Here is a 25,169-nt window from a genome sequence, read left to right on the forward strand (position 1 = left end):
AGATTAAATCATTTAATGGTTAACAATTAATTGTTAAAGGAGACAACTTACATTTCTTAACTGGAAAAAAATGAGTTTTGGTTTTGATGTTTGACTAACTGCACATGACTGTACACACAAGAGTTTGTTTTAACAGGAAAACCGTAGAGAGACAGCCACTCACACATACTCACTCCCATAGACAACGCAGACATCAATCCCCCCTGAAGAAACCTGTTTGCCACTGACCCTTGAGGTGCGATTTAAATTTCCAAAACTGGAATTCGAGGTGTCAGTGGCGTTCAAATGATGTTTACTTGCAAAGCCAAGAAAACACATCAGCGTATTGTAGTAAACGCTCATTCGGATTTAACAATGGCGAATAAGAAAACGCAAATGGTTCCACAAACACAAGACACACAATGAGACAAACAATTAATTGGCTTCATTCCAAAGATTTTATTTCTTATAAAAGTTTGATTGCCCAAGGACACTTGAATGATACTTGGTAACCCACTGGTCACTGGACGGTATTCCACAATGAAGACTCTTTGAGAGCAGCAGCAGGACACAGCTCAAAATAAAAGGATTTAAAGATGTTAAAAACACTGTGACAATTCATCTCACAGTTTATTCTCCACCTGGTCTGAGGCGCGATGAGTATGAAAATATCTCTGACTTTATAAACAGGCATAGCAGAACTCTACACAAGCACTTCCACCGCTGTGAGAGAAGTCCTTGCTTGTTGGCACTGAGGCAGACATGTTGGGCTTGGAGAGTTGCACCCTCCCTCAGTCGTCCACGAAGGTCAGTCGCCCGGGTCCTTCGTTCTTCATCCAGCGCCGGTACCTCTTCATCCTCGGATCCGTGGCCATCTTTATTTTCATTTCCTCTTCCTGCTCTTTTTTGTAAACCTGAAACACAAAGGTGTAATGACATAATGGTACGCGATTATGCTTCACAAACGTCAATGAAAGCCTTGAAGGAATGAGGTCTACTAATAATTCCAAAACAATGCTGGGTGTCACACGCAGCCAAGGTGCTGGTCATTAGTCAGACTTTGCATAAGTCACTGAATGAAGAAGAGTAGACCTCCAACTATTAACCTGCACATCAAAGGACACCATAAATTAGATCACAATTGCGAGGCATGAACAGCTGTGGCTGTGAACCTCAGAACTATGAAAGTTGTCTGCATGATGACGAGACAGGTATTCAAAGTTAACATCAGAAACTTTAATTAAAAAAAAAACATTAAGTCCGTAAATGGCATTGAATGAAATACATTCATGTGGAAAGCGACAACAATAAACGTCTTTTACCAATCACACGGCACTTTAAGGCATTACAAAAGTATGTTTGTGTATGTGAGCGTGTGCACGGAAGGTTTGCAGATAAACTGAAGAAGATGACTCTGCAACCATCTGTGTTCTGAGACGTGAAAGCAGGGAAGTTATCAGCATCTGCCATCCACCGCTACTCCCGCCACAAACGGCAGGCAATGACAACAACAAACCTCATAGTTTTCTTTGATCCACAGCTGCTTCTCCAGAAACGTCTCCACAGAGTTTTCATCCATGCCGTCGAACTGAGCCTGGGACATTTTCATATTCCTCCTGGGGAGGAAAAGAGTGTGTTAATTTGAGACAAACTAAAAAAACAAACATAAAAAAGTTTTTTTCCTTGAAGAACATACCTGATCAAGTAGAGCTTCTCCTCCTGACCGTACTCTTCTCTGCAGATGGTGAAGCGGTAGACCCAAGTCACGTACCATTTCACATACTGGGTCAGGTAGTAAGGGAAGAGGACGATCTGGCACAGCAGGATGTCGGACAGGTTGGGCTTCTGATAGCCTCCTTTAATGTCTATCTTATTCTTGATGATGTCGCGGATCACCTCCTCCTCCTGCTCGCGGATCTCCTCTTTGGAGCGCCGGTTCTTGCCCTTCTCCTTGGCGCGGTTGAGCAGACCCTGCTGCTTGGCGATCTCAGTGGCCTGGATCCGGTATTTAGGAACTGTCACCAGGTAGTTGATGGCCTCGTTGTAACTGCTGTGCCAGCTGTAGTACTGAAGCAGAGATGAGAAGGAGATTATTTTTGCTGCAGCTGTACGCACCTTCCGGACACTTATTCATTCAAAGACGCCTCACGGTGAACAGTGAGCACCGGGGAGACTTGCATCCTCCTTTTCACATTAATATTCTAACCCGCTGTTCGTCTATAAGCCGACTGGAGACAAACAATTCTGTTGGCAACAGCACTCACCACACTGGAGGAAGTGCATGTCATTTCGCTTTCAGACGGGTCCTAGTCCAATGGCCTCATCATCTCATCTCTGCTGCTTAAAATGAAGAGCTCCCACTATAACAGGAAGTCCTCTTTAAGATGTAAATAACATCTGGAGAAGATGTAGCTAATGGCCAGGTGAGAAGCTAGATCAGAGAGGAACTGCTAAGGTAGCTCCTGGACGGGTCTATGGTGAGATGTGTCAACCCAGGATGAGGCAGAGGTGCTGACCCAGATCAAGCTGGACAGTATTTGCATAGAAGATGAAGAGGGTTTCCAGCAACAGGCGAGTTTGGGTTTGAGGGGTATTTATTGTTGTTCCAGTGCTAAGAACGAAGTGAAATTTGTTGCCAAGGCCCAGTCATGACAGGAAGAACAGGATAAAAACGAGTCAAATGATCAACAAGACAGTCCTTCAAGAGAGTGAACAGACTGCAATGAGCGCAAAGACGGGCAATAATCAAAATTTCCCAACTGGTGACACAGTGTGCTGTCACTGTTGCTAGGAGCTGTCAAGTCAAACACCATGAAGAAAAGACAAATCTGACAAAGCCTTAATAGGATGGGAAAACTTGGGATGTTGTCACACGATGAAGGAGACTAAATGTGACGGCCCTGAAGGAGGGAAAATTAGTGGTTGATATTTATAAACATAAACATGATGATTAAGCGTATGTGCACTGATGCCACTTATATCTGATCATTCTGGAGTCAAACATATATAGCAGTTTGTGAAGACAAAAAAAATGCAAGGCTCGCTTGGAGTACATAACTGAACCAAACTTTAAACACACATGTTAATAGTGGTGGGGAATGAAAAACGCACAGAATGACTAAGAAAAAAAACAGAAAGAAGTCCTATAGTTAAGGGATAAGAGAACTAAACTAGAAAAACAAATTGGATTATAAACTTGTAAGATCTTTTAAGGGTAAGGATTTTGGTGTAGAGCCTTGCTGTGTTGTGTTTGTAGCCTCACAGAGTGTTCTGTCAGTTTCATTTTGGGGTTAAATAGTGGCTGTGTGACACAGAAATTGAGAACAAGACAGTGAGATATTAGTAGTCTGTTTTAGTTAAAGACCCAGGTGCTGATTCAGCAGTTATCCTCAACCATTCTCAGATGACTTGGCTTTAGTGGACAGACTCACCTGGAAAATGGAGATTGCACAGATGGTGACCAGGATGACGACCCTGACATCCACTTTGGGAGTGAGTCGGCGGCGGTAGTAGGCATAGTAGTGCTGGTAGTACTCCTCAGGGTGGTCCAGCATGTAGTCGTAGTCCCGCCTGGAGTCTTCATCCTGCACACATCCATGGAAACATGAACATAGGCGGTGAGGAAGAAGCTTTTACACATGCTTATCAATCCAAATAATGAAGACCTGCAACGCATGAAGATGTCCTTGGTGATTAGTACTTTAAATAGAGAACCGTTTTTCTCCTTTGTCAAATAGCAGGACTAATGATTAGTTAGAAGAACTGCCAGCTCATCAACTGAAAATCTGTCTGAAGTTCTTTCATCTTTCAGACACGTTAATTGCTCATAAAACAACCTCAGGCTTTTCATATGAAACTCTTCAAACATGGTGTGCCCTTTGAGTTGTAGCAACAGGACTGTGGCAGTTTGTCATTGGCCAGGGATGGTGAGATCCAACGTTTGCCTCGGTTCTGACGCTCCACTGTCAACAATATAATTAAGGAAACCACACTTGCCACTTGTGTGACCAGTCCAGTTGGTTCAGTTGCCCTCGCGGTGATGGTGGATAATGTCTCACGCAACAGAGTTGAGTGTATTCTACTCAGGAGAGACTCATATTAGACTGGCATCAATATAAACATACATTCTAACAAGGTTTTCAACTAACCTCTGCACTGACCTCAACATATGGTCGCAGACACAAAGTATTTTCCCATAACAAGAGCAGACAGACAACTTCACACTGATTCATCAAATAAAATAAATGTGATATAAAAGGCTGGGATCAGTCAGTGTCAAGACAACACGCACTGCTCGCATTGTTCAAGTCTGACACCACTGAGATGCTTCAAAACTATTTTAACTTGGAAGACTCCAACATCATTCATGTTTAGAATAAACACCAGAACGAAGCTGCTCCAACTTACCTTCAGTGTCTCATACGCGGTGGCGACGAGCAGGAACCGCTGCTGAGCAGGCTCCAATTCGGGGTCTCCAGGACGGAATCGGTCGGGATGGTACCGGCGAGCCAGCTGCCTGTAAGCTCGGGCGATCTCAGCCTTGGAGGCCTCCCTGGTGACGCCGAGCACATCGTAGCAGACCTCCGTGCCGCAGTACAGTCCTTCCACCAGCGCCGTCACCTGCGGCACCGACGTGGCCGCGAACAGAAGCACCGCGAGCCGCCACCGCCACGACATCGGAGACCCGCCGGTGCCTCCACGGGTTCGCTCCGTGAGGGAAACCATCTCCGTCTGCGGCGCTCCCGTTACTGCTGCTGTCCCATATTGATGACGTGGCAGTGGGCTCGCTTGCTTAGCTTGCATAGCAACGAAGGTTTTGTCAGAATGACGTACCGAGCGGTGACGTCAAGGTCTCACAGATTTATGCGAGAAATGCGATATTTTAAAGTTAAAAACGATTTATTTCTAATTTTAATTTTAAATAACATAAAAATAATATATTTTAATAAGAATTCAATGTCGAAACATCCTGCAATGTTAGCTACATTTCAATCCCAATCACCACCAATTTATTTAAATGAAAGCTTAAATAAAATCAAATTTTTCAAATTTCATGTCGTTATCCGAAGATACGTAGAGAAAATGGGACCATCTGCTGGTAGGTTTTACGACTAGTGGCCTGCAGATGGAGTCAGTGAATCAAAACATCATTGAGTAGCGCTTCATTGTGAACAAACCATTCACTGTCTGAATGTTTTTTAATACAGCTGTTAGAGGAAAAAATGTCCGACCCAACCCCATAACGGCCACGATCTTGCTACATTTTATTATCAAGAGAACAGTCATGTGGCTGAAAATATTATTTAAAAATGCTCTTAAAAACTATCTGACACAAGATGGCAGTATAGAGCGGGGACTATCGTTTCGAAAATGTTTAAGCTTCACTGTAATACTTGATCTGCCATGTCTCGTTGTTGTTTTATTAGAGCGATAAACACATACATGTAAATTTTCACATCATACAAAATACTTGACATGCAGAGTGTAGACAATGACTTGACCAAAGTTCAAAGTCAGCAGGATAGGATTGCTGACAAGCTACTGCCGAAGTTGCATTTTCCCCTCCACTGGATCTGGACCTCTTCCTCCAGTGACATCTGCTAAAATATATGTTTAACTGAATAGTGATGTATTCAAATTCAAAATATATGTCTAGAATCTTCACATGCAAGAAAACTGACACTGTTCCATTGATATTGATATTGAAGTCACATTACACAGTTGAAGACGCAGGACACCAAAGAACTGGAAGCAACTTTTCCCGTTTTATCCATGTCCACTTGAGGCCAACGTAGAGCTACCTGCCTCTGTTGTTGAGGCTCAAATGACCAATGGATATGTTTATTTCACAGACTACACTGTTAATTCTTTCTCAGCTTCTTCACTTGCCAGCATGTTGTTTTTTAAACCTGTACCACCAGGGTCCCTCTCTCTTCCCTCTCCACCGCGTGTCACCCCCGCAATCCCTGATGTGCTCAAAGTGTGGGCAATCACAAGCGAGATTTACAGAAAGACAATAGCCGGCTCTTCTAAATCAGTGATTCTTAACCGTAGGGCCTGGGGCCATGGTTGGGCCGTGAGTGCCTCCTAGAGAAGAGTTTTTTTTTGTTTTACACCTTTGAGCCGTGAGACGCTCAGTTTTAATTTATTAGCCACGTATGGTGGCAGAACTGTGTCACTGAATTGATTGACAGCTGCAAATCTGTGATAGTTAACAACTATGATAAAGAAAGTGATGGCGCCCCCAACAGTAAAAACTGTTCATGTAAGCATCTATTGAAGCAGATCTGATTTCATTGATCATTTACACATGACTTATATCTTCTTTGGAGTTTAAATATATATATTTTCTAATTTTATTTTATGATATTTAGACATGTTTTTTTTTAATATTTATTTTATTCAGAATTTTATTCAGTTTTTCTGAACAGTTTGCATGACAAAAGTTTTTGAGCTGATTGAAAGAACAGGTTTAAGGGCTGGTAAAGGTAACTTTCCACCATGTCAGCTATAATTTTATGCAATGGGCAAAATTAAGTGCCGTGCTGTTGTGGGAGGGCACAGCCCCCTTTCTGGAGCATTGTGGGAAATGCTGGAATGAGACAAACTGAAAAAAATGAACCGCAGTCGGGTGCTAAAGGTAAAGGTAAAAACCCTTTTAAAAGGTACATGTGTTTATTGTGTTTATGTGTTTATTGGTGTACATTGATCAAAATGTAACTTATTCTAAGTGACGTCTATCATTTGTTCATTGCTCTGATAAGTGTGGTGTAGCTAACTTGGTAAGTAGAGCTATAATGATCATAGTTCACAATTCATTGGCAACTTGGTAGATGGACGGTATTTGACCAATATTATTTCTGCATAGAATTTGTGCTGATATTTTTCAAAACATTTTTTTAATCAATATTAGCTGATAAAAACTCTGAATTATTCAAATGTAATTTTATTGTTTTTATTTCATTTTAAAAAATTGGGCAGATGACGTATTTTAGTAGCATTGCAACAGCAATGTCAATAACAATTGTAAAGACAGTTTGTTCCCCCCAAAACAGCTTTCCTTACAAGACAAAGTTCAGTTATTACTCCTTTGAGGTTATTCCAATCCCAAATAGCAAAAACAAAAACAAAAAATATATATGCTGGAGTCTGAAGGTGTTAAATCACTATTTTTGTTTACTTAACTTTAAATCATTGTCCATGACTTAAGTTTGTTGGAGTGCATGAAACAACAGTGTTGTCCCATTCTTCCCTTTGCACCAATGGTACCAAGTTTGTTTTTATATCTTTGCTGTACCAAAGGGCCTCACCGGGTGCAGGGTTTTGTTCCAACCAATCAGGCGGACACCATCTCACCAGTCAGGTGTCTTGGGTGTTCAGCCAGGTGATTGTCACTCTGGAGTTTCATCTGGAGTTGTTCCATCTGAAACCTCACAGGTTAAACTGTGTGATCTTGCTTCCTTGGAACAAAAATCCACACCACCCTGTCACTTTGAGGACTGGATTGCCCAGGTCTTGTTCCAAACATTCAGTGGGTTGGGCAGTATCATGATTTACTGCCACACCCCTAGATGGCAGAGAACACAGAGAATAACCTGGGAAATGTGAAATAACTTGATGGATGGCTTTCGCCTTGCCGGGAAACTCATCGTCGATATTTCCCCGGAACGAAGCGATTATGCCACCCTGTGCACAAATATATACTATGTTGGAAATACACCTCCCGTGTACCAGGCGTTCGGTTACTCGTGAGAATGACCACCAAGAATCCAACAAGAATCCAACAAATTCTTGTCTAATACAAAAGCAGAATTCTGGCTCAGCAACTACACCTGACTTAGCCTTAGCAGAAGTCCGGTAGAGCGACAAAAACTATCTGAGGTCTTGACCCTTTATACACAAAAGTGTCTCCACGTGGGCTCCGTCCTCATCTGATTGGTCAGCCGTTGACCCCAGTGATTGTCGCTGGCTCCCTCGTAACCATGACAACGATCACAAGGCATGCTCCCCTCCTCCGGACCCAGGTGGCTCTTATCAAGACCAGCTCCTTCCAGCTCTGGAGAAGATGGTACTTTCCATCCTCCTCCGTCTGACCTTGGAGCCTCTAAATAAGTTACAACATCTGCTCAGGCCTCCATTGTGCTTCACTCCACCTGTTTGAACTCCACCTGTAACTTCTCTTTCTCACACACACACTCTCCTCACTCAGCACTCCTCTCTCTGAGAATAACTTTATTAGTAGCACAAGCAATTCCAACAATACTAATAGTGTATAATAAATGCACAATTCCCATTGACTATATTACCAAAGCAGGCCGCCACTGGACTATAGATCAGTGGAGACGCCTTCTCTGCAGTGATGAATCACGCTTTTCCATCTGGCAAGCTGATGGAGGAGCCTGGGTTTGGAGGCTGCCAGGAGAATGGCACATTTCGGACTGCTTTGTTCCAACTGTGAAATTTGGTGGAGGAGGAATTGTTTTTCTGGAGTTGGGCTTGGTCCCTTAGTTCCAGTGAAAAGAACTGAATGTCTCAGGATCCATGCTTCCAACCTTGTGGGAACAGTTTGGCGCGGCCCCTTCCTCTTCCAACATGACATGAGTCCTGACCTGAACCCGATAGAACACCTTTGGGATGAATTAGAGCAGAGACTGAGAGCCAGGCCTTCTCGACCAACATGTGACCTCACCAATGCTGTTTTGGAAGAATGGTCAACAATTCCTACAAACACACTCCTCAACCTTGTGAACAGGCTTCTCAGAAGAGTTGGAGTTCTAAGACACTTTCCTAGTCAGTGGGCTCCCCACTGACCATGGCAATAAATCAGATTCTGATTCTGATTCTGATTCTGATTCTGATCTGCAAAAGGTGGACCGACATTATCTTGAACCTCATGGCTGAGGAATCAGATGGAACTTAAGTTCACATGTGAGTGAAGGCAGGTGAGGTGGTCATAAATACGTATATAACCTGTCATGTTTTCTTTTCTTTCTCTCCTAACTCCCTTAACACTCTACAAAAATGACATGCTGTATGGTTCAGAAGATTAATGGCAGGTGATTTATTTGCTTCCAAACAGTGTATAAAGTATAGGTGCAGGCATGTACAGTACAAAGACAAAAATCAAAATTTCTAAAAAAAAATAAAAAAAATAAAAAGAGGAATATATAAATGTACACTCCAATTGCCGCTCAAATACTCAAAATCTTTTTACCTCCAATACAACATTATTTAGCCCAACAATACCATTCTCCACGACAGTACTTGCTTTAACTCCACAAACTTCACTCCTAAATCGTCCAAAATATCTTCTGTTAAAGCGAAACATACAGCACAGAATTTGACATGTCTCGATTTACAATAATAAGCATCAATGACTTTATGAATATTGCCATAAATAAGGGGTCACCAACCTTTTAGCGACCACAAGCTTCTCCAAGAGCACTGTGTGACCGAACGGGTGACCATCGGTTCAGTACACACTTCTGAATTCACGATAAACAATGGAGGATTAATTGATATACCTGTCAAATACTTGTCTCATGGCTGAGTTTTCACAACAAATATCAGTGGTGTAACAAAAAAGAATCACTAATCACAAAGTTAAAAAAAAGGTTCAAAACCTGTGAAATCAGCCAAACCATTTCTGTTTTTTCTTTTGCTGAACTCAAGAATTAACCCAAAGGACAATCATTCTTCTGAGTGCTATTCTGAAAAATAGCTGCATAGTTAGGGATCATTTTCAGAAGGTTTTTGACCTGCTTGCGGTCTGGAGAATTGTTGTTAAATAGATGGAAACGGTTCTGACACTGTTGGACCATTTCCAGAAGTCGAGGATAGGAGGCGAAGTAATTCCCCAGTTGTCCATCAAGGTCCTCTGCGTGTGTGAGAAGGATGATGGTGCGATCTCGGATCTTGGTGCCCAGTGTGTTTTCAAACCTCTTCAATAGTTCCGCCTCATCATCGGAGAAGAATCCAAACTGAAACACCAATAAGATGGTGCAGAGTTTACTCCGACAGAACCCTCGACACTGGGCGATCTGCTGTTCCACGTTGGGCAACTGATTACTGAAGAGGTCAGGTGTGTCAACTACCCTCACAGGAACACCAAGCTGTGTGAACTTGGCCTCACACTGCTTGGTCACTGGGACAGAGCTGGGCTCAGATCTGAACAGCGTTGTGGTTTTGCACTGGCCAGCCTTAAGAATGGTATTTCCAGATGCACTCTTCCCAGCTCCACAGCGTCCCAACAGAACCATGGTGTATTCTGTTATCTTTGTACCTGACATGAAAACAGCAGGTTAAGAATTTCCACATGTTCTGCAGGACTCAATAAAGACACATTCTTCTGCACAAACTCTTTTTTGGAAAAGCGTTCAAACATACCCCTTATTGTCTCATCTGGATCATATGGGTTTCGCATTGAAAGTGTCCTGTTTTGTGAATCTAAAAAAGCAGCAAAGATTTTTAAAATCAAATATTGACAAGTCTTTGAGTGTATGTAATGAAAACAGGATCCATGCTGCGGAAATGAATCTGTTGTAGCATCCATTCGAGATCCGAGACCGCAGCTGTGCGCGACTCATGTTCCAAGTATTCATGAATGGCAAAGTGGCCTCTGCACAGCCAGGTCTTTGTACCCGCACTGAACATGTATCTATGAGGAAGCCACTGCTACAGTATGTGACGGCGCTCACAGAACGATACAGTTCCTGCTCTATAGCAATGAAACAGAAATAGATAAATGGATCATAGATGAATGACATGGACGTACCTTTTCTGGGAGAAGGCAGCTGTGGTGTCGCAGGGAGACCTCCAGTGCTGTAAAGATATCTATAAACACCAGGATCAGGTTGCATAGTACTGATGTAGGCAAAGATCACAAACAATCTGATTCTGAGGTCATGAGGCATGTTGCTCAGAGTGGCATTTTTAACCTGAAGCACGTCATGCACTCAACTATCTTTAAACATTTCATTTTTTTGGTTAGTCCTCAGTCAGCACTCATGGCAAAGCAAAATGGATGATCTTGTTTATGTCACGTTCACATCTTCTAGAGACAAATGAGCAGATTCAACTCATTCATGGCTAGTCTGATCAGGTAAAAAAAAAGTACCAACAGGCACATACACACAGATAGACACGTTTGTATCTCTATTTTTGTGAGAATCTCTTTGCCATAATGCACTATTAACACAATAATGATTGTACACCTGTCAACAATGATCCGAGGAGTTACAAGGCACTGCCTCATTGGCCTCCCCTGACTGCGCGTCACTGTACTTGTTGAGTGCTACTGGATGTGACTCTTGTACCTGTTGTTCTCCAGGGATTCCTTCCTTCTTTTCACGACCTCTTCACTGTAGTTAATGTACTGATAGTGGAATGAGGTTCCGTTGCAACACCACCTCCGACAGTCACCGGCCAGGTTTTCTTTGTTCAAGGCTACAGTGAGGTTGAAGTGATCCATCAGGTGATGGAGGGAATGGTAGCTGTCTACATCTTGTAGCAAAACTACAAGATACGGCAACAGTGAGTCACCGAAAATGTATGTAAGTTTGGTTATTTGAGCAACAGCTTTCTCCTCTGTGGCCTCAGCAGGATCTACTACGAGGATAAATAGGTCCGGTCCTGGGTGGGAGATGGCCATGAAGTCAATGATCTGCTGGTCGGGACTCTGGCAGTGTTCGTCGAAGAAATTAGGTGTGTTTATCACACGGAAGTTGTGGTTTCTGCTTTGAGTAAGATGGTTGCTGACTGTAAGAAACGCACTCGGATTGCGAAGGATCTGATTTCCAACGTCGTTCTTTAACAGTGCTGCTGTTCCCAACACTGCGACAGACAGGGATTTGGGGTACGCTGAGGAAAGACGAGCGCAGGAACATACAGCACAGATTTAGTCCTACAATTGTATTGCTATGGAGCTGTAACTTCATTTGTGCAACTGCTGTATAACTCTTGATACATGAGGAAGCCTTTAAAGTATCCTTTAACTAAATTGATCTGTAGAAAAAAGTTCTTTCACATTTCACATTTCATTTTCATCATCAGTTAATTTCCTCCTGTAGCACTTGCACGGATAATACAGTTCCAAAACAACATTCCAACACACAAGACAATATATTAGAAATGATTGGCATAAACGTGCGCACACACACGTTTGTCTTCCTGTCTTAGTGAGTTCCGTCATTGACATACATTGACATAACCCTATCCCCAGCCTCTCGTCCTAAACCTGGCCATCTAAAACAAATGGCTAAACTTAACCTTTACTCTCAACCAAACTAAAACCCAATTATAATAACAGAGCTATTTTGTAGTTTTAACCCTCAAACTGAGGCTTGACAAAGTGAGGACCGGCAAAAATGTCCTCACCCTTTAATTAAAAGCACATCAACACATCTATTTTTGTGAGGACCCTTCATTGACACGATACTTTCCCCAACTCTCTCACCCTTAACTTAAACATCTACAGCAAATGGCTAGCATTAATCAGGACTTCTATCCAAACTTACACCCAATTGTAATGACCCATGTTCAGCACTGAATTATGGTGCAAAAGAGGGTGTTGTTTAAAAACAACCAATTAAAATCGAGAGATACAACAATAAAACAAAATGATAAAACACAAACACACATTCAGTGAATACAGAAACACAGAGCATAAAATCTGACCAGCTGCAGATACACTCAATAAGAAGTACAAAATAAATCTTTAATCACACAGTGAGATTTCTTTACAAATCATTCATAAAGATTAAAAATATTAAACTCACATGTTGGCGAATGCCAAGAGCCACCTCTGGTCATAGAACTCATAGCTGCTGCTCGGGGGTTGAAGGCAGAATGGCAGGATTCTTTCGTGTCATTGTCACTGGGTGAGAAATCCCCCGCCAGTAGAGGCGTAGCCTTTCACCATAAAAAAAACCAAGAAGAAACCACAACCTATCATTCGGAGAACATGGGTTCCAAACCTTCACTTCCTCAAGGTGAGCGTCGCTTTCTCCGTCTTTTTATCCAGATTACGCACTTAATGAAAGCTTCTAATTGCAGGCGATCCACTGAGGATCGTGTTGATCGGTAAGACTGGAGTTGGGAAGAGCGCGACTGGAAACACCATATTGGGAAAAGAAGTGTTTCTTTCTTCGGCCAGTGGGGGTTCAGTTACACAGGCGTGCTGTTTAGAAAGGACAACTGCTTCCAGACACATCACAGTGGTTGATACTCCTGGGGTCTTGGATGGCGCGAAAAGCACAGAGTCAATAAGACAAGAGATCCTGAAGTGCATCCATATGTCAGACCCTGGTCCTCACGTCTTCCTTCTGGTCATGCAAGTTGGACGTTTTAGCCCAGAAGAAGAAAGAGCAGTGGAATTTCTGGAGAAGACCTTTGGAACAGAGGCATCCAAGTACATGATAGTCCTCTTCACACGAGGGGATAAACTACATGGAAGACACAGCAACCTGCAGAAGTACCTGCAGAATAGCCATCCCAAACTCCTGGACATAGTCCACAAGTGTGGGAGCCGCTACCACATGTTTAATAACAAGGACAGATGGCACAGGCAACAAGTGGTGAGGCTGATAGAGAAGATTGATGACATGGTGGCTGGAAACGGTGGACGGTACTTTACAGAGGAGATGTTAGAGAACACACAGAGTTAATGGACGGACAAGAGAGGATACTCTGAGCAGAGGGTTTACAACTTCTGCTTCATCTCCCTGTGGCTGGAGCCTCGCTGAGAACTGATGATCAAAGATCGACTAGATCAAACCACCTGGTTTGGGATCTGGGGCCACATTCCTCCTCAGCCACGTCCTGTAAAGTCACCCTGAGATGACCATTTTAACAAGTATGTGATATTAGTGTTTTTGTAATGAGAGATTGAACTATTTACTTTATGGGAGAACAAAGCAAATGTATGATTCACACCTTGCTCTCCTTGTTACCGTGGATTCCCTCTGTGTGTGGTGAAAGGATTAATATATCACTGCTATCTTGTTCCAGAAAATAAAAGACATTTCCCCAGAGATCCCCTTGTGCCATCCACTCACTGACTGACAGACTGACTTACACTCTAACTGACCACCTGAGGGAGCTGGAGCAACAGTTATTCCACTGTTGTCTTCCTGATTTTCTGTGGTTTGTTTCAATGTTTTTACATTGTTTATTTATTTATTATAATTGCAATATTTTACCCTAAATCTTTACTATTCAACAATGATAAACTTAAAAAAAAACATCATCATTAAATATTGAAATGTATTATCAATATGTCGTTTTGGCTATATGTATGTATAACAATTATCATACAAAACATTACCATTGCTCCTACCGCAACTAATAATCATATAAATAGCAAAGGGAGGTCGCTTGCACAATGCGTCTATGTACAACACTGGAGAGGGCAGTATGTGCTTGTTGTTTATTTACAGTATGTAATGAAGCTTTTGTTGCTGTACATGAGCTGTGTCTGCTCTGATAAATGTTATTTGCCACTCAGTGTTCTGGTACAGTGACAGCTATAACACACTGCAGACTGAAGGACCTGTCTACATGAAGGATGGTTAAAACACACTGATGTCTAGAAAACTGTTCATCAACACACAATTCATGACAACATCGGACTTTATAAACAGAAAAACACAGCGTTTTAATGGTCCAGAACATGACAAGGATGACATGGGTTCCAAACATGAAGGAGCTACAATCATGTTTATCATCACATGTTTGATGTTGAAGTTGAGACGTCACATCTGTCTCCTGTCAAACTCACTCAAGTGGTAAGCATGAGCTCGAATGCAACAAGAACAGAAAATAACACAAATGGCCTGCATAAAACCATCAAGACAAAAAAATATATATGTAGAATATATATATAGAAATCACATGCTCTGGGGGCTGGCGCCTTGTGCCTTGTGTGTCAATCATTCTCAACACCACCAGGCAGAAGCTGACGTCCTTCTTCATCACAGGTGCTGACACCCGTCAGTCAACAGAATCCAGGACGTTTCATGCCAGGGATCAGCTGATCTGCTGCGCTGAAGGGTGAGATTTCTAGAAGCAAAACTTGATTTCACCATGAATTATTTTAATTCTAATAAACTAATTTCTATGGTGAAATGTTTGATCTCAACAGACTCCCACTCAGAATAACTGTTAGCTTAATGGACTTACTGAACAAACTACATCGAGGAACAAAAAAGTGATACATATTATCTCATATACATTTGGGAGAGCCCCACCTCTAATGGTTCTCTTCTCGCTCCAAATAGGAAGACCTAACCCAAACGACAGTCATCTTTCTTCCCATCGTTCTTGAAAATAGGGATCATTTTCAGAAGGTTTTTGACCTGCTTGCGGTCTGGAGAGTTGTTGTTAAACAGATGATAGCGGTGGTGACACTGTTGAACCATTGCCAAAAGTGGGGCAACGGCATTGAAGACTTAGACTTAGACTAGACTTAGACTTGACTTTATTGATCCTTTTGGGATGACTCCCTCCAGGAAATTTACGTTTCCAGTAACAATAGAGGCAAGGAAGGGCATGCAGTTAGGAAGAGCATCACACAGAGAAATAAGGAAGAAAATACAAATGAAATAAAAATAATAATACTAATAACCTGGAAGTTAAAATACAATTGAAAATAAAATAAGATTTTAAGAAAAAAAAAATATATATATAATAAAAAATAAAATAAAATAAAATAAAAAATAAAAAAGTTAAAAATTAAACTAGGTTAAAAAGGGTTATTGCACCGTAGGGATGGTTATTGCACATTGAGATGGGTATTGCACATTGTAAGAAGTATTCTCTCACATCACCTTTAAGGACCTCTGCGTGTGTGAGAAGGATGATGGTGCGATCTCGAATCCTGGTGCCCAGTGTGGTTTCAAACCTGTCCAAAAGTCCCATCTCATTGTCTGACAAACGGCCCAGCTGTAACACCAATAAGATGGTGCAGGGTTCACTCCGACAGTATTCCCGACACTGGGCGATCTGCTGTTCCACGTTGGGCAACTGATTACTTAAGAGGTCTGGTGTGTCAACTACCCTCACTGGAATGCCAAACTGTGTGAACCTGGCCTCACACTGCTTGGTCACCGGCACAGAGCTGGCCTCGGATTGGAACAGCGTTGTGGTTTTGCACTGGCCAGCCTTAAGAATGGTATTTCCAGATGCACTCTTCCCAGCTCCACAGCGTCCCAACAGAACCATGGTGTATTGTGTTATCTTTGTACCTGACATGGAATGAGCAGGTTAAGAATTTCCACATGTTCTGCAGGACTCAATAAAGACACATTCTTCTGCACAAACTCTTTTTGGAAAAGCGTTCAAACATACCTATACTTATTGTCTCATATACTGGATCAGATGGGTTTCGCATTGAAAGTGTCCTGTTTTGTGAATCTAAAAAAGCAGAAAAAGCAGCAAAGATTTTTTAAATCAAATATTGACACGTCTTTGAGTGTATGTAGTGAAAACAGGATCCATGCTGCAGAAATGAATCTGTTGTAGCGTCCACCAGAGATCAGATTAAAATGACCGCAGCTGTGCGCGACTCATGTTCCAAGTATTCATGAATGGCAAAGTGGCCTCTGCACAGCCAGGTCTTTGTACCCGCACTGAACATGTATCTATGAGGAAGCCACTGCTGCAGTATGTGACGGCGCTCACAGAACGATACAGTTTCTGCTCTATAGCAATGAAACAGAAATAGATAAATGGATCATAGATGAATGACACGGACGTACCTTTTCTGGGAGAAGGCAGCTGTGGTGTCGCAGGGAGACCTCCAGTGCTGTAAAGATATTGAAAAACACCAGGATCAGGTTGCATAGTACTGATGTAGGCAATTCTGAGGTCATGGCTGGCATGTTGCTCAGAGTGACATCTTTAAACATTTTTACATTTTTCTTCAAGAGATTATGATCTCTCAGTTCAGATTTTAACAAAGACGTGCCACCGTGTTGATCATCCTTTTTCTGTTTGAATAATGTTACAAATAGACAGAGACATTAAAGAGTGACCAGGCAGGCGTCTTTCTCTAGATAGGGAGTTTTTTTTTTGGCACCTCTGTAGTCCCTCGCCACATGCCTCATTAACACCAGTTAGGGATTAGTTTGCATAAACGTAACATCCATTATATGTGTGATTATAGTGAGAAGAAATATACATTTGGCTGGAATTTGTATTCCAAGGCACTGCCTCATTGGCCTCCCCTGACTGCACATCACTGTACTTGTTGAGTGCTACTGGATGTGACTCTTGTACCTGTTGTTCTCCAGGGATTCCTTCCTTCTTTTCACGACCTCCTCACTGTAGTTATTGTACTGATAGAGAAAGGAGCTTCTGTCGCAGCACCACCTCTGACAGTCACCGGCCAGGTTTTCTTTTTTCAAGGCCACAGTCAGGTTGAACAGATCCATCAGGTGATGGAGGGAATGGTAGCTGTCAACATCTTGTAGCAAAACTACAAGATACGGCAACAGTGAGTCACCGAAAATGTATGTAAGTTTGGTTATTTGAGCAACAGCTTTCTCCTCTGTGGCCTCAGCAGGATCTACTACGAGGATAAATAGGTCCGGTCCTGGGTGGGAGATGGCCATGAAGTCAATGATCTGCTGGTCGGGGTACTTGCAGTCTTTGTTGAAGAAATTAGGTGCATTTATCACATGGAAGGTCTGGTTTCTGCTTTGAGAAAGATGGTCGCTGACTTTCAGAAACGCCCTCTGATCGCGAAGGATGTGATTTCCAACGTCGTTCTTTAACAGTGCTGCTGTTCCCAACACTGCGACAGACAGGGATTTGGGGTACGCTGAGGAAAGACGAGAGCAGGAACATACAGCACAAATTAAGTCCTGTCATTGTATTGCTTTGGAGCTGTACCTTCATTTGTGTCTTTACCCACAACACCCTGTTTCCAACTGCAAACATCCTCTGATGGCTCTGCCATTGCCGGACGTAGACGACAGAGAGCACAAGGACCTGACACAGGACTTTGTGGAGACAGGGGGACTGTGACCCAGTGAAGGCTAAAATGTGTCACCAGCACCAGAACAATGATGGCACTGGGCAACACCTTCAGTAGAAAACTGAACCCTCTGACAACACCAAAACATGATGGGAGTCATTGTTCATTGTCAAGCATTTATTCATTTAATAATTATCTATATAGATTATTTATTATTTATGCATTTATATAATTTGCGTTCATCTGTAATTATGTGAGACATGTTGAATTTCCCCACTGTGGGACAAAGGACATATAAATCTAATCAATCACTTGCCCACATTTCACATTTCCAAAACAACATTCCAAGAAACAGGATAATGAGATCTACAAGGAACGAGTGTTATAAATACACACAAGTTTGTCACACCATCTTTGAGGGGTCCGCTCATTGACATTACTGTTTCTCATCATCACTCACCCAAAACCAGGGGTCTCAAATTGATCTTCAATTGTTCCAAACAAACAAGCGCATGCAGTTAAACCAATCAGGTATCAGCAGAAACAAGGAGCACCAGACTCACAAACAACTTTAGACACCTGCTGGGTGAAAAGGTGACAGGTGTGAACAAAAACCTGCACCCACTGCGGCTCTTTGAGGACCGGTTTGAGATCCCTGTCCTCAACCTAACCATCAAAAACCAAACTTAAACCATTGTTTTTTTTCTTTATTTTGAAAACATCCCCCGAAAAAATGATAAACATTTAGGTCATTGATCATTTTCATCATTGAATTATGATGCAAAAGAGGGTGGCTGTTGTTTCAAAACAGCCAATCAATGATCAATAGGTAAAACAATAAAAAAAGAAAAATACATTTACACACTCAGTGAAAATGAAGAATGTAAAATCAGACCAACTATAGATAGACTCAATGAGAATTCCAAAATAAAACTACAACCACACGGTGACATTCGGTAGCAAATCATCCACAAAGATCAAAAATATTAAACTCACGCGGTGGCGGTTGCCGAGCGCCTTCACGCCACCTGGAATTCATAGCTGCTGCTCGGTGGCTGAAGGCAGAATGGCAGGATTCTTTTGCGTCGGGCTGAGGAATGAAGAAATGTCACACTGGATGTTGGTGAGAAATCCCTCACCAGTTGAGGCGTGGCCCCTCATAATGAAGAACAAGAAGAAACCGCACCTAAACATTTGGAGGACATTCACTTCCTTCTTTTAATCCAGATTACGCACTTATTGAAAGCTTCTAATTGCAGGTGATCCACTGAGGATCGTGTTGATCGGTAAGACTGGAGTTGGGAAGAGCGCTCTTGGAAACACCATATTGGGGAGACAGGCTTTTTGCTCTTCAAGCAGTGCGTGTTCACTTACACAGACGCGCAGTGTAGAAAAGCCTTCTGGTTCCAGACCCATCACAGTGGTCGACACACCTGGTGTGTTGGACACAGGAAGGACACCAGAGTCAGTAAAACAAGAGATCATGAAGTGCATCCATATGTCCAATCCTGGTCCTCACGTCTTCCTTCTGATCATGCAAATTGGACGCTTCAGCCCAGAGGAACAAACAGCAGTGGAAGCGCTGGAGACCATCTTTGGAACGGAGGCAACCAAGTACATGATGATCCTCTTCACACGGGCCGATGAACTGAAGGGAAAACGAGACAACCTGCAGAAGTACCTGCAGAATAGCCATCCCAAACTCCTGGAAGGGTCTACAACAGGGGTCACCGAACTGTTCCAGAAAGGGCCGCAGTGGGTGCAGGTTTTTGTTCCAACCACTCAAGCACACACAGCTTCACCAACCAGGTAATCTGTAATCAGTGACTGTCAATCAGCTGCTAGACACCTGACTGGTTAATCTGTGTGATCTTTTTGGTTGGCACAAAAACCCACACCCACTGTGGCCCTTTCTGGAGCAGTTCAGTGACCCCTGGTCTACAACTTCTGCTTCATCTCCCTGTGGCTGGAGCCTCGCTGAGAACTGATGATCAAAGATCGACTAGATCAAACCACCTGGTTTGGGATCTGGGGCCACATTCCTCCTCAGCCACGTCCTGTAAAGTCACCCTGAGATGACCATTTTAACAAGTATGTGAAATCGGGATGGCCGATAATTTATCGTACACGGTATACCGCTAAACACAATCTCCATGATGGCAACTCTGCATCTCACGATAAATTTGATAAACACATGACACACTGGCTGCATTGGACTTGCACACGTGAACATGACGAGACTGCGACGGCCCTCTGCGGCGTTTGACTGCCGAGACCGGTGTGTGACAGCTCTGGAGAGTGTGGTGGACTTTGGTTCACGATCGTAGTTTTTAACTTATTTTTAATAAAGGCAACCTTTGATAGTGACACCCTGTATGAATGATGGCTAAAACACACTGACGTCTAAAAAAAATGTTCGTCAACACACAATTCATGACAACATCAGACTTTATAAATAGAAAAACACAGCATTTTAATGGTCCAGAACATGACAAGGATGACATGGGTTCCAAACATGAAGGAGCTACAATCATGTTTATCATCACATGTTTGATGTTGATGTTGAGACGTCACATCTGTCTCCTGTCAAACTCACTCAAGTGGTAAGCATGAGCTCGAATGCAACAAGAACAGAAAATAACACAAATAGCCTGCATAAAACCATCAAGACAAAAAAAAATATATGTAGAATATATATATAGAAATCACATGCTCTGGGGGCTGGCGCCTTGTGCCTTGTGTGTCAATCATTCTCAACACCACCAGGCAGAAGCTGACGTCCTTCTTCATCACAGGTGCTGACACCCGTCAGTCAACAGAATCCAGGACGTTTCATGCCAGGGATCAGCTGATCTGCTGCGCTGAAGGGTGAGATTTCTAGAAGCAAAACTTGATTTCACCATGAATTATTTTAATTCTAATAAACTAATTTCTATGGTGAAATGTTTCTGTTTGATCTCAACAGACTCCCACTCAGAATAACTGTTAGCTTAATGGACTTACTGAACAAACTACATCGAGGAACAAAAAAGTGATACATATTATCTCATATACATTTGGGAGAGCCCCACCTCTAATGGTTCTCTTCTCGCTCCAAATAGGAAGACCTAACTCAAACGACAGTCATCTTTCTTCCCATCGTTCTTGAAAATAGCTTCATGGTTAGGGATCATTTTCAGAAGGTTTTTGACCTGCTTGCGGTCTGGAGAGTTGTTGTTAAACAGATGATAGCGGTGGTGACACTGTTCAACCATTGCCAGAAGTGGGGCAGAGGCATTGAAGTATTCTCTCACATCACCTTTAAGGTCCTCTGCATGTGTGAGAAGGATGATGGTGCGATCTCGAATCCTGGTGCCCAGTGTGGTTTCAAACCTGTCCAAAAGTCCCATCTCATTCTCTGACAAACGGCCCAGCTGTAACACCAATAAGATGGTGCAAGGTTCACTCCGACAGTATTCCCGACACTGGGCGATCTGCTGTTCCACGTTGGGCAACTGATTACTTAAGAGGTCTGGTGTGTCAACTACCCTCACTGGAACACCAAACTGTGTGAACTTGGGCTCACACTGCTTGGTCACCGGCACAGAGCTGGCCTCGGATTGGAACAGCGTTGTGGTTTTGCGCTCGCCAGCCTTAAGAATGGTATTTCCAGATGCACTCTTCCCAGCTCCACAGCGTCCCAACAGAACCATGGTGTATTGTGTTATCTTTGTACCTGACATGAAAACAGCAGTTCAAGTTTGCAAGAACACGTTCTCTTCCACAAATTATCTTTCTTGAATGTTTACATACCGGTACCGGGTGCTTGATGTGACGGCCCGTTTGGTGGCAGTGCTGTAAAAGGAAAGTGTGTGAAGAAGGTGGCAGAGATGATTCTAATGCAGGACTTTTGCCTCTTGTATTTAAACAGTATCATTTTGGAAGCGATCTCGACGTGCAGTGAATGAAGGTTCTGATAATGAGCGGCACATTAGTCGCCTCCAAAACACCAAATTGCAATATACAACGTTAAAGATCACAATGACCTGGGTGCAACTTTGATCGTGTACTTTAAGCTTTACTACGATGGTACCATACACCCCACATTAATTTTGAGCGTATCACTAAATGCATACAAACTACATCATAATCTGTGGGACCGGCTTGACTTTTGATGTTGTATTGTCTCTAACAGTGTTTCATATGCTGATGCCTTTAGTCATTAGTTTTTGTTACAGCATTCGGCTTCAGAACCTTTCCAGGTCAAACTTTCAAGCCAAAATAGTCCTGTATGTCAGACGAAACCACACTATCCAAAGAGAAATTTTGAAGACGGAGTACAGAAGTCTCTTGCCCCTTGTTTTTTTCTGAACTTGCTATACCCATCTTTTGAGAAAGAGAACAGGCTAACACTGTCGGAATTCATTGACACCACACAGATTCAAATCTGAATATCGAAGTTTAAGAAATATATTGAATGACCCGCAGTTGCACAACAGAGAAACACAGAGCCCTCGAGGCCAACTTATCTGGGGACCAGCCCCTCATCTCAAAGAGGCCCTTCGGGATCAACATATTTCGGACATCTGCCTGGCAGAGTCTTCAGCTGTTCTGAGAAATTGTCTGTCCTGGAGGATGACCACAGCATGCGGTGATGTTCTCAGCACTCACAGAACAGTTTCTTCATTTTAACAAAGCAGCATGAGTAGACAAGCAATGGATGCTAGATGATACGAACGCACCTATATTTGATGGATGCTGCCCTTGTGGTTCAGACCTGTAAAGATAACAACAAACCATTAGGGTTGGAACGGGTTAATGAAAAGAAATGGTTTGAATGATCAAAATCTCACTGTGATTCTGAGGTATAAAAAAGTGATTTAGATTCTCTACTAGTTCCTTGACATGTACTGCCAATATGCCTGCCTCGCAGCCCTATCGCCCCCTTCTTTGCTCTGATGTATGTCAGCATATTGGCTGAGTTCTACAAACACTTTTGATCACACAATGCACACTTGAGCAAACATTCTTATTCTTATTAGGAAATAACTGTTCCTAGAAAGAACTGGATTTATATTGCAGTGAAATAAAGTAGTAAGTACATATTAATTTAAGTTGAATTGTACTCATCGGGGTGGAAGTGCTCCCCGGATTAGCGAACTCTTGAAGTTTTATAGATTTTCCATTCATCTGCACCATCTCATCTCATTCAGTCTTTGTCATGGACGAAGGCAACTAGAATGAAACTAGGAGGTCGTAACCCATGACACCAAGATACCATGACTCCTAGCGTCAGATTGTGAGTTGAGATGTTACTTGTTTAGTGCTGTGGGATTCTTGCTGTTGTTCTCCAGGAAATTCTTCCTTCTTTTCACGACCTTTTCACTGTAGTCACTGTACTGATAGAGGAATGAGCTTCTCTCATAACACCATTTCCGGCATTCACTGGCCAGGTTTTCTTTGTTCAAAGCCACAGTGACTTTGAACTGATCCATCAGGCGATGGAGGGACTGGTAGCTGTCTATATCTTGTAGCAAAACTGTGACATGAGGAAACACAGCTTCACCGAAAATATCTCCCAGTTTGGTTATTTGAAGAACAACTTTCTCCTCTGCGGTCTCAGCAGGATCTACTACGAGGATAAATAGGTCCGGTCCTGGGTGGGAGATGGCCATGAAGTCAATGATCTGCTGGTCGGGACTCTGGCAGTGTTCGTCGAAGAAATTAGGTGTGTTTATCACATGGAAGTTGTGGTTTGTGCTTTGAGTAAGATGGTTGCTGACTCTAAGAAATGCTTTCATATCGTGAAGGATCCGATTTCCAACGTCATTCTTTAACTGTGCTGCTGTTCCCAACACTGCGACACACAGGGATTGAGGGTACGCTGAGGAAAGATGAGAACAGAGACACAAATGAACACCCATTGTTTTAATTCCTCTGGAGTTGTAACTTCATTCGTGTTGCTCGAACTCTTTAAACAAAACAAAGTTTTTGTAGAGCCTTGACTTCCCCCCAATTTGACTCTGAGCCTCAATTGTGTAGATTGCAAATGTGATGAGTGATCAGGATTCAACTGTAAACTATTCTGCTCGTAAAGATGTAACCTAGCTGTTTTCCCAGCTTACACAGGTACTACACTATTTCAATCATAAATATTGAGTTTTCAGGCTGAGATGCGGCATGAGCATGAACGCCTGTTCTGCCACAGGCTGACTGTACTGTAGGTGACCACTGTTACACTACTGTCATCTGCTGTCAGATTGGCCTCATTGCTATGGATGATGTTTTGAAATACTATAAAAGGTATTGAATTATGTCGGTGAAGTAATATGGGGCCTAGATTTTGGATAACAAAATCACAGTGTTGATGGAAATGAGCAGCTTGTGCGAGGACAGCGCTCTCTGTGTGCTTCTTCCAGTTTATATTGGACTTTTGGATGCGGTGTCTGTTTTAGTGACGATGACGAACTGAAATGTTGGATGATTTTCAATGAGAGGGTCATGTGACGCGCTTGGTTTAGAACAGGAAATAGCCGGCGTTTTGACTTTTAGCCAACATGTCATCCAGTTACAGCAATAAATCAACGACAACATTTGGATTTGCCAACGCTTTCTCATTCCCTCCTCAGCAGCCTCATCTTCGTGTGTCCAACTCTGGTCAGCTGCTGTCCATTTATTCAGTGCAATCAATATACTAAACACAAAGTATTGTGATAAAATAGAAATATGTACATATTTTTAAAGAAATCATATTGGACGTGGATCTGTGACCTGTTGTCATGAACGTTGATGTATATTTTTGTATCTTTTGTTTTTAACCTTAAAGCAATTTGAGCGCCGCTTATGCTGGGTGAACACATTTTCTACTTAACTTATTTAGACATTTAACTTTCTATCTGTCAGTGGCAGAAAACCATAAGGCCAACCATACCATGACAGAAGTGTGGATAAAAACAAAAGTACATGGCTTAAAAAATAATACATTAAATTAACAATGAATAGACAGAACAATTGCATAATAATACTTAGACTTTGAAATACTGATGAACATAGACTGGGACTATTGAAATACAATTTTAAAAATGTGACCACTGAATTTTAGCTGCATGTCAATAACAAAGATTAAAGTAATAAACTCACGTGGCGGCTTTCTGGCACTCATAGCTGCTGCTCGGTGGCTGAAGGAAGAACGGCAGAATTCTCTGGTGTCTGGCTGAGGAATGAAGAAATGTCACAC

General features: G+C 42.4%; 5 protein-coding genes across 6 annotated transcripts; 1 reads left to right on the forward strand and 4 right to left on the reverse strand.

Annotated features, from left to right (window-relative positions):
• Positions 1-428: 428 nt before the first annotated feature.
• On the reverse strand, positions 429-4,743 carry dnajc25 (DnaJ (Hsp40) homolog, subfamily C, member 25). Its single transcript, XM_053845166.1, has 5 exons — positions 4,387-4,743; positions 3,411-3,563; positions 1,676-2,046; positions 1,496-1,595; positions 429-893 (listed from the first exon to the last, which is right to left on the reverse strand). Exons 1-5 carry the CDS (start codon positions 4,702-4,704, stop codon positions 771-773), a joined length of 1,065 nt encoding a protein of 354 aa, XP_053701141.1. The 5' UTR covers positions 4,705-4,743; the 3' UTR covers positions 429-770.
• Positions 4,744-8,868: 4,125 nt separating this feature from the next.
• On the reverse strand, positions 8,869-12,884 carry LOC128746701 (GTPase IMAP family member 8-like). The gene is made up of 5 exons (XM_053843933.1): positions 12,756-12,884; positions 11,295-11,838; positions 10,754-10,812; positions 10,366-10,425; positions 8,869-10,261 (listed from the first exon to the last, which is right to left on the reverse strand). Exons 1-5 carry the CDS (start codon positions 12,796-12,798, stop codon positions 9,654-9,656), a joined length of 1,314 nt encoding a protein of 437 aa, XP_053699908.1. The 5' UTR covers positions 12,799-12,884; the 3' UTR covers positions 8,869-9,653.
• A 54-nt stretch (positions 12,885-12,938) lies between these two features.
• On the forward strand, positions 12,939-14,000 carry LOC128749935 (GTPase IMAP family member 9-like). The gene is made up of 2 exons (XM_053849961.1): positions 12,939-12,968; positions 13,033-14,000. Exons 1-2 carry the CDS (start codon positions 12,941-12,943, stop codon positions 13,641-13,643), a joined length of 639 nt encoding a protein of 212 aa, XP_053705936.1. The 5' UTR covers positions 12,939-12,940; the 3' UTR covers positions 13,644-14,000.
• A 610-nt stretch (positions 14,001-14,610) lies between these two features.
• Positions 14,611-19,054, reverse strand: LOC128749918 (GTPase IMAP family member 8-like). 2 transcript variants are annotated; one of them, XM_053849936.1, is made up of 5 exons: positions 18,950-19,054; positions 17,254-17,797; positions 16,734-16,780; positions 16,324-16,389; positions 14,611-16,220 (listed from the first exon to the last, which is right to left on the reverse strand). In XM_053849936.1, exons 1-5 carry the CDS (start codon positions 18,990-18,992, stop codon positions 15,709-15,711), a joined length of 1,212 nt encoding a protein of 403 aa, XP_053705911.1. In that variant the 5' UTR covers positions 18,993-19,054; the 3' UTR covers positions 14,611-15,708. The 2 variants fall into 2 exon arrangements, with proteins under 2 accessions (XP_053705911.1, XP_053705902.1); XM_053849927.1 differs by having other exon boundaries at positions 16,734-16,792.
• A 1,347-nt stretch (positions 19,055-20,401) lies between these two features.
• LOC128749909 (GTPase IMAP family member 8-like) lies at positions 20,402-25,155 on the reverse strand. The gene is made up of 5 exons (XM_053849914.1): positions 25,073-25,155; positions 23,249-23,816; positions 22,675-22,709; positions 21,746-21,787; positions 20,402-21,668 (listed from the first exon to the last, which is right to left on the reverse strand). The coding sequence occupies exons 1-5, from the start codon at positions 25,092-25,094 to the stop codon at positions 21,061-21,063; spliced, it is 1,275 nt and encodes a 424-aa protein (XP_053705889.1). The 5' UTR covers positions 25,095-25,155; the 3' UTR covers positions 20,402-21,060.
• Between the last annotated feature and the right edge of the window lie 14 nt (positions 25,156-25,169).

This window comes from Synchiropus splendidus, chromosome 1, assembly GCF_027744825.2.
Source record: "Synchiropus splendidus isolate RoL2022-P1 chromosome 1, RoL_Sspl_1.0, whole genome shotgun sequence".
Taxonomy (NCBI): domain Eukaryota; kingdom Metazoa; phylum Chordata; class Actinopteri; order Syngnathiformes; family Callionymidae; genus Synchiropus; species Synchiropus splendidus.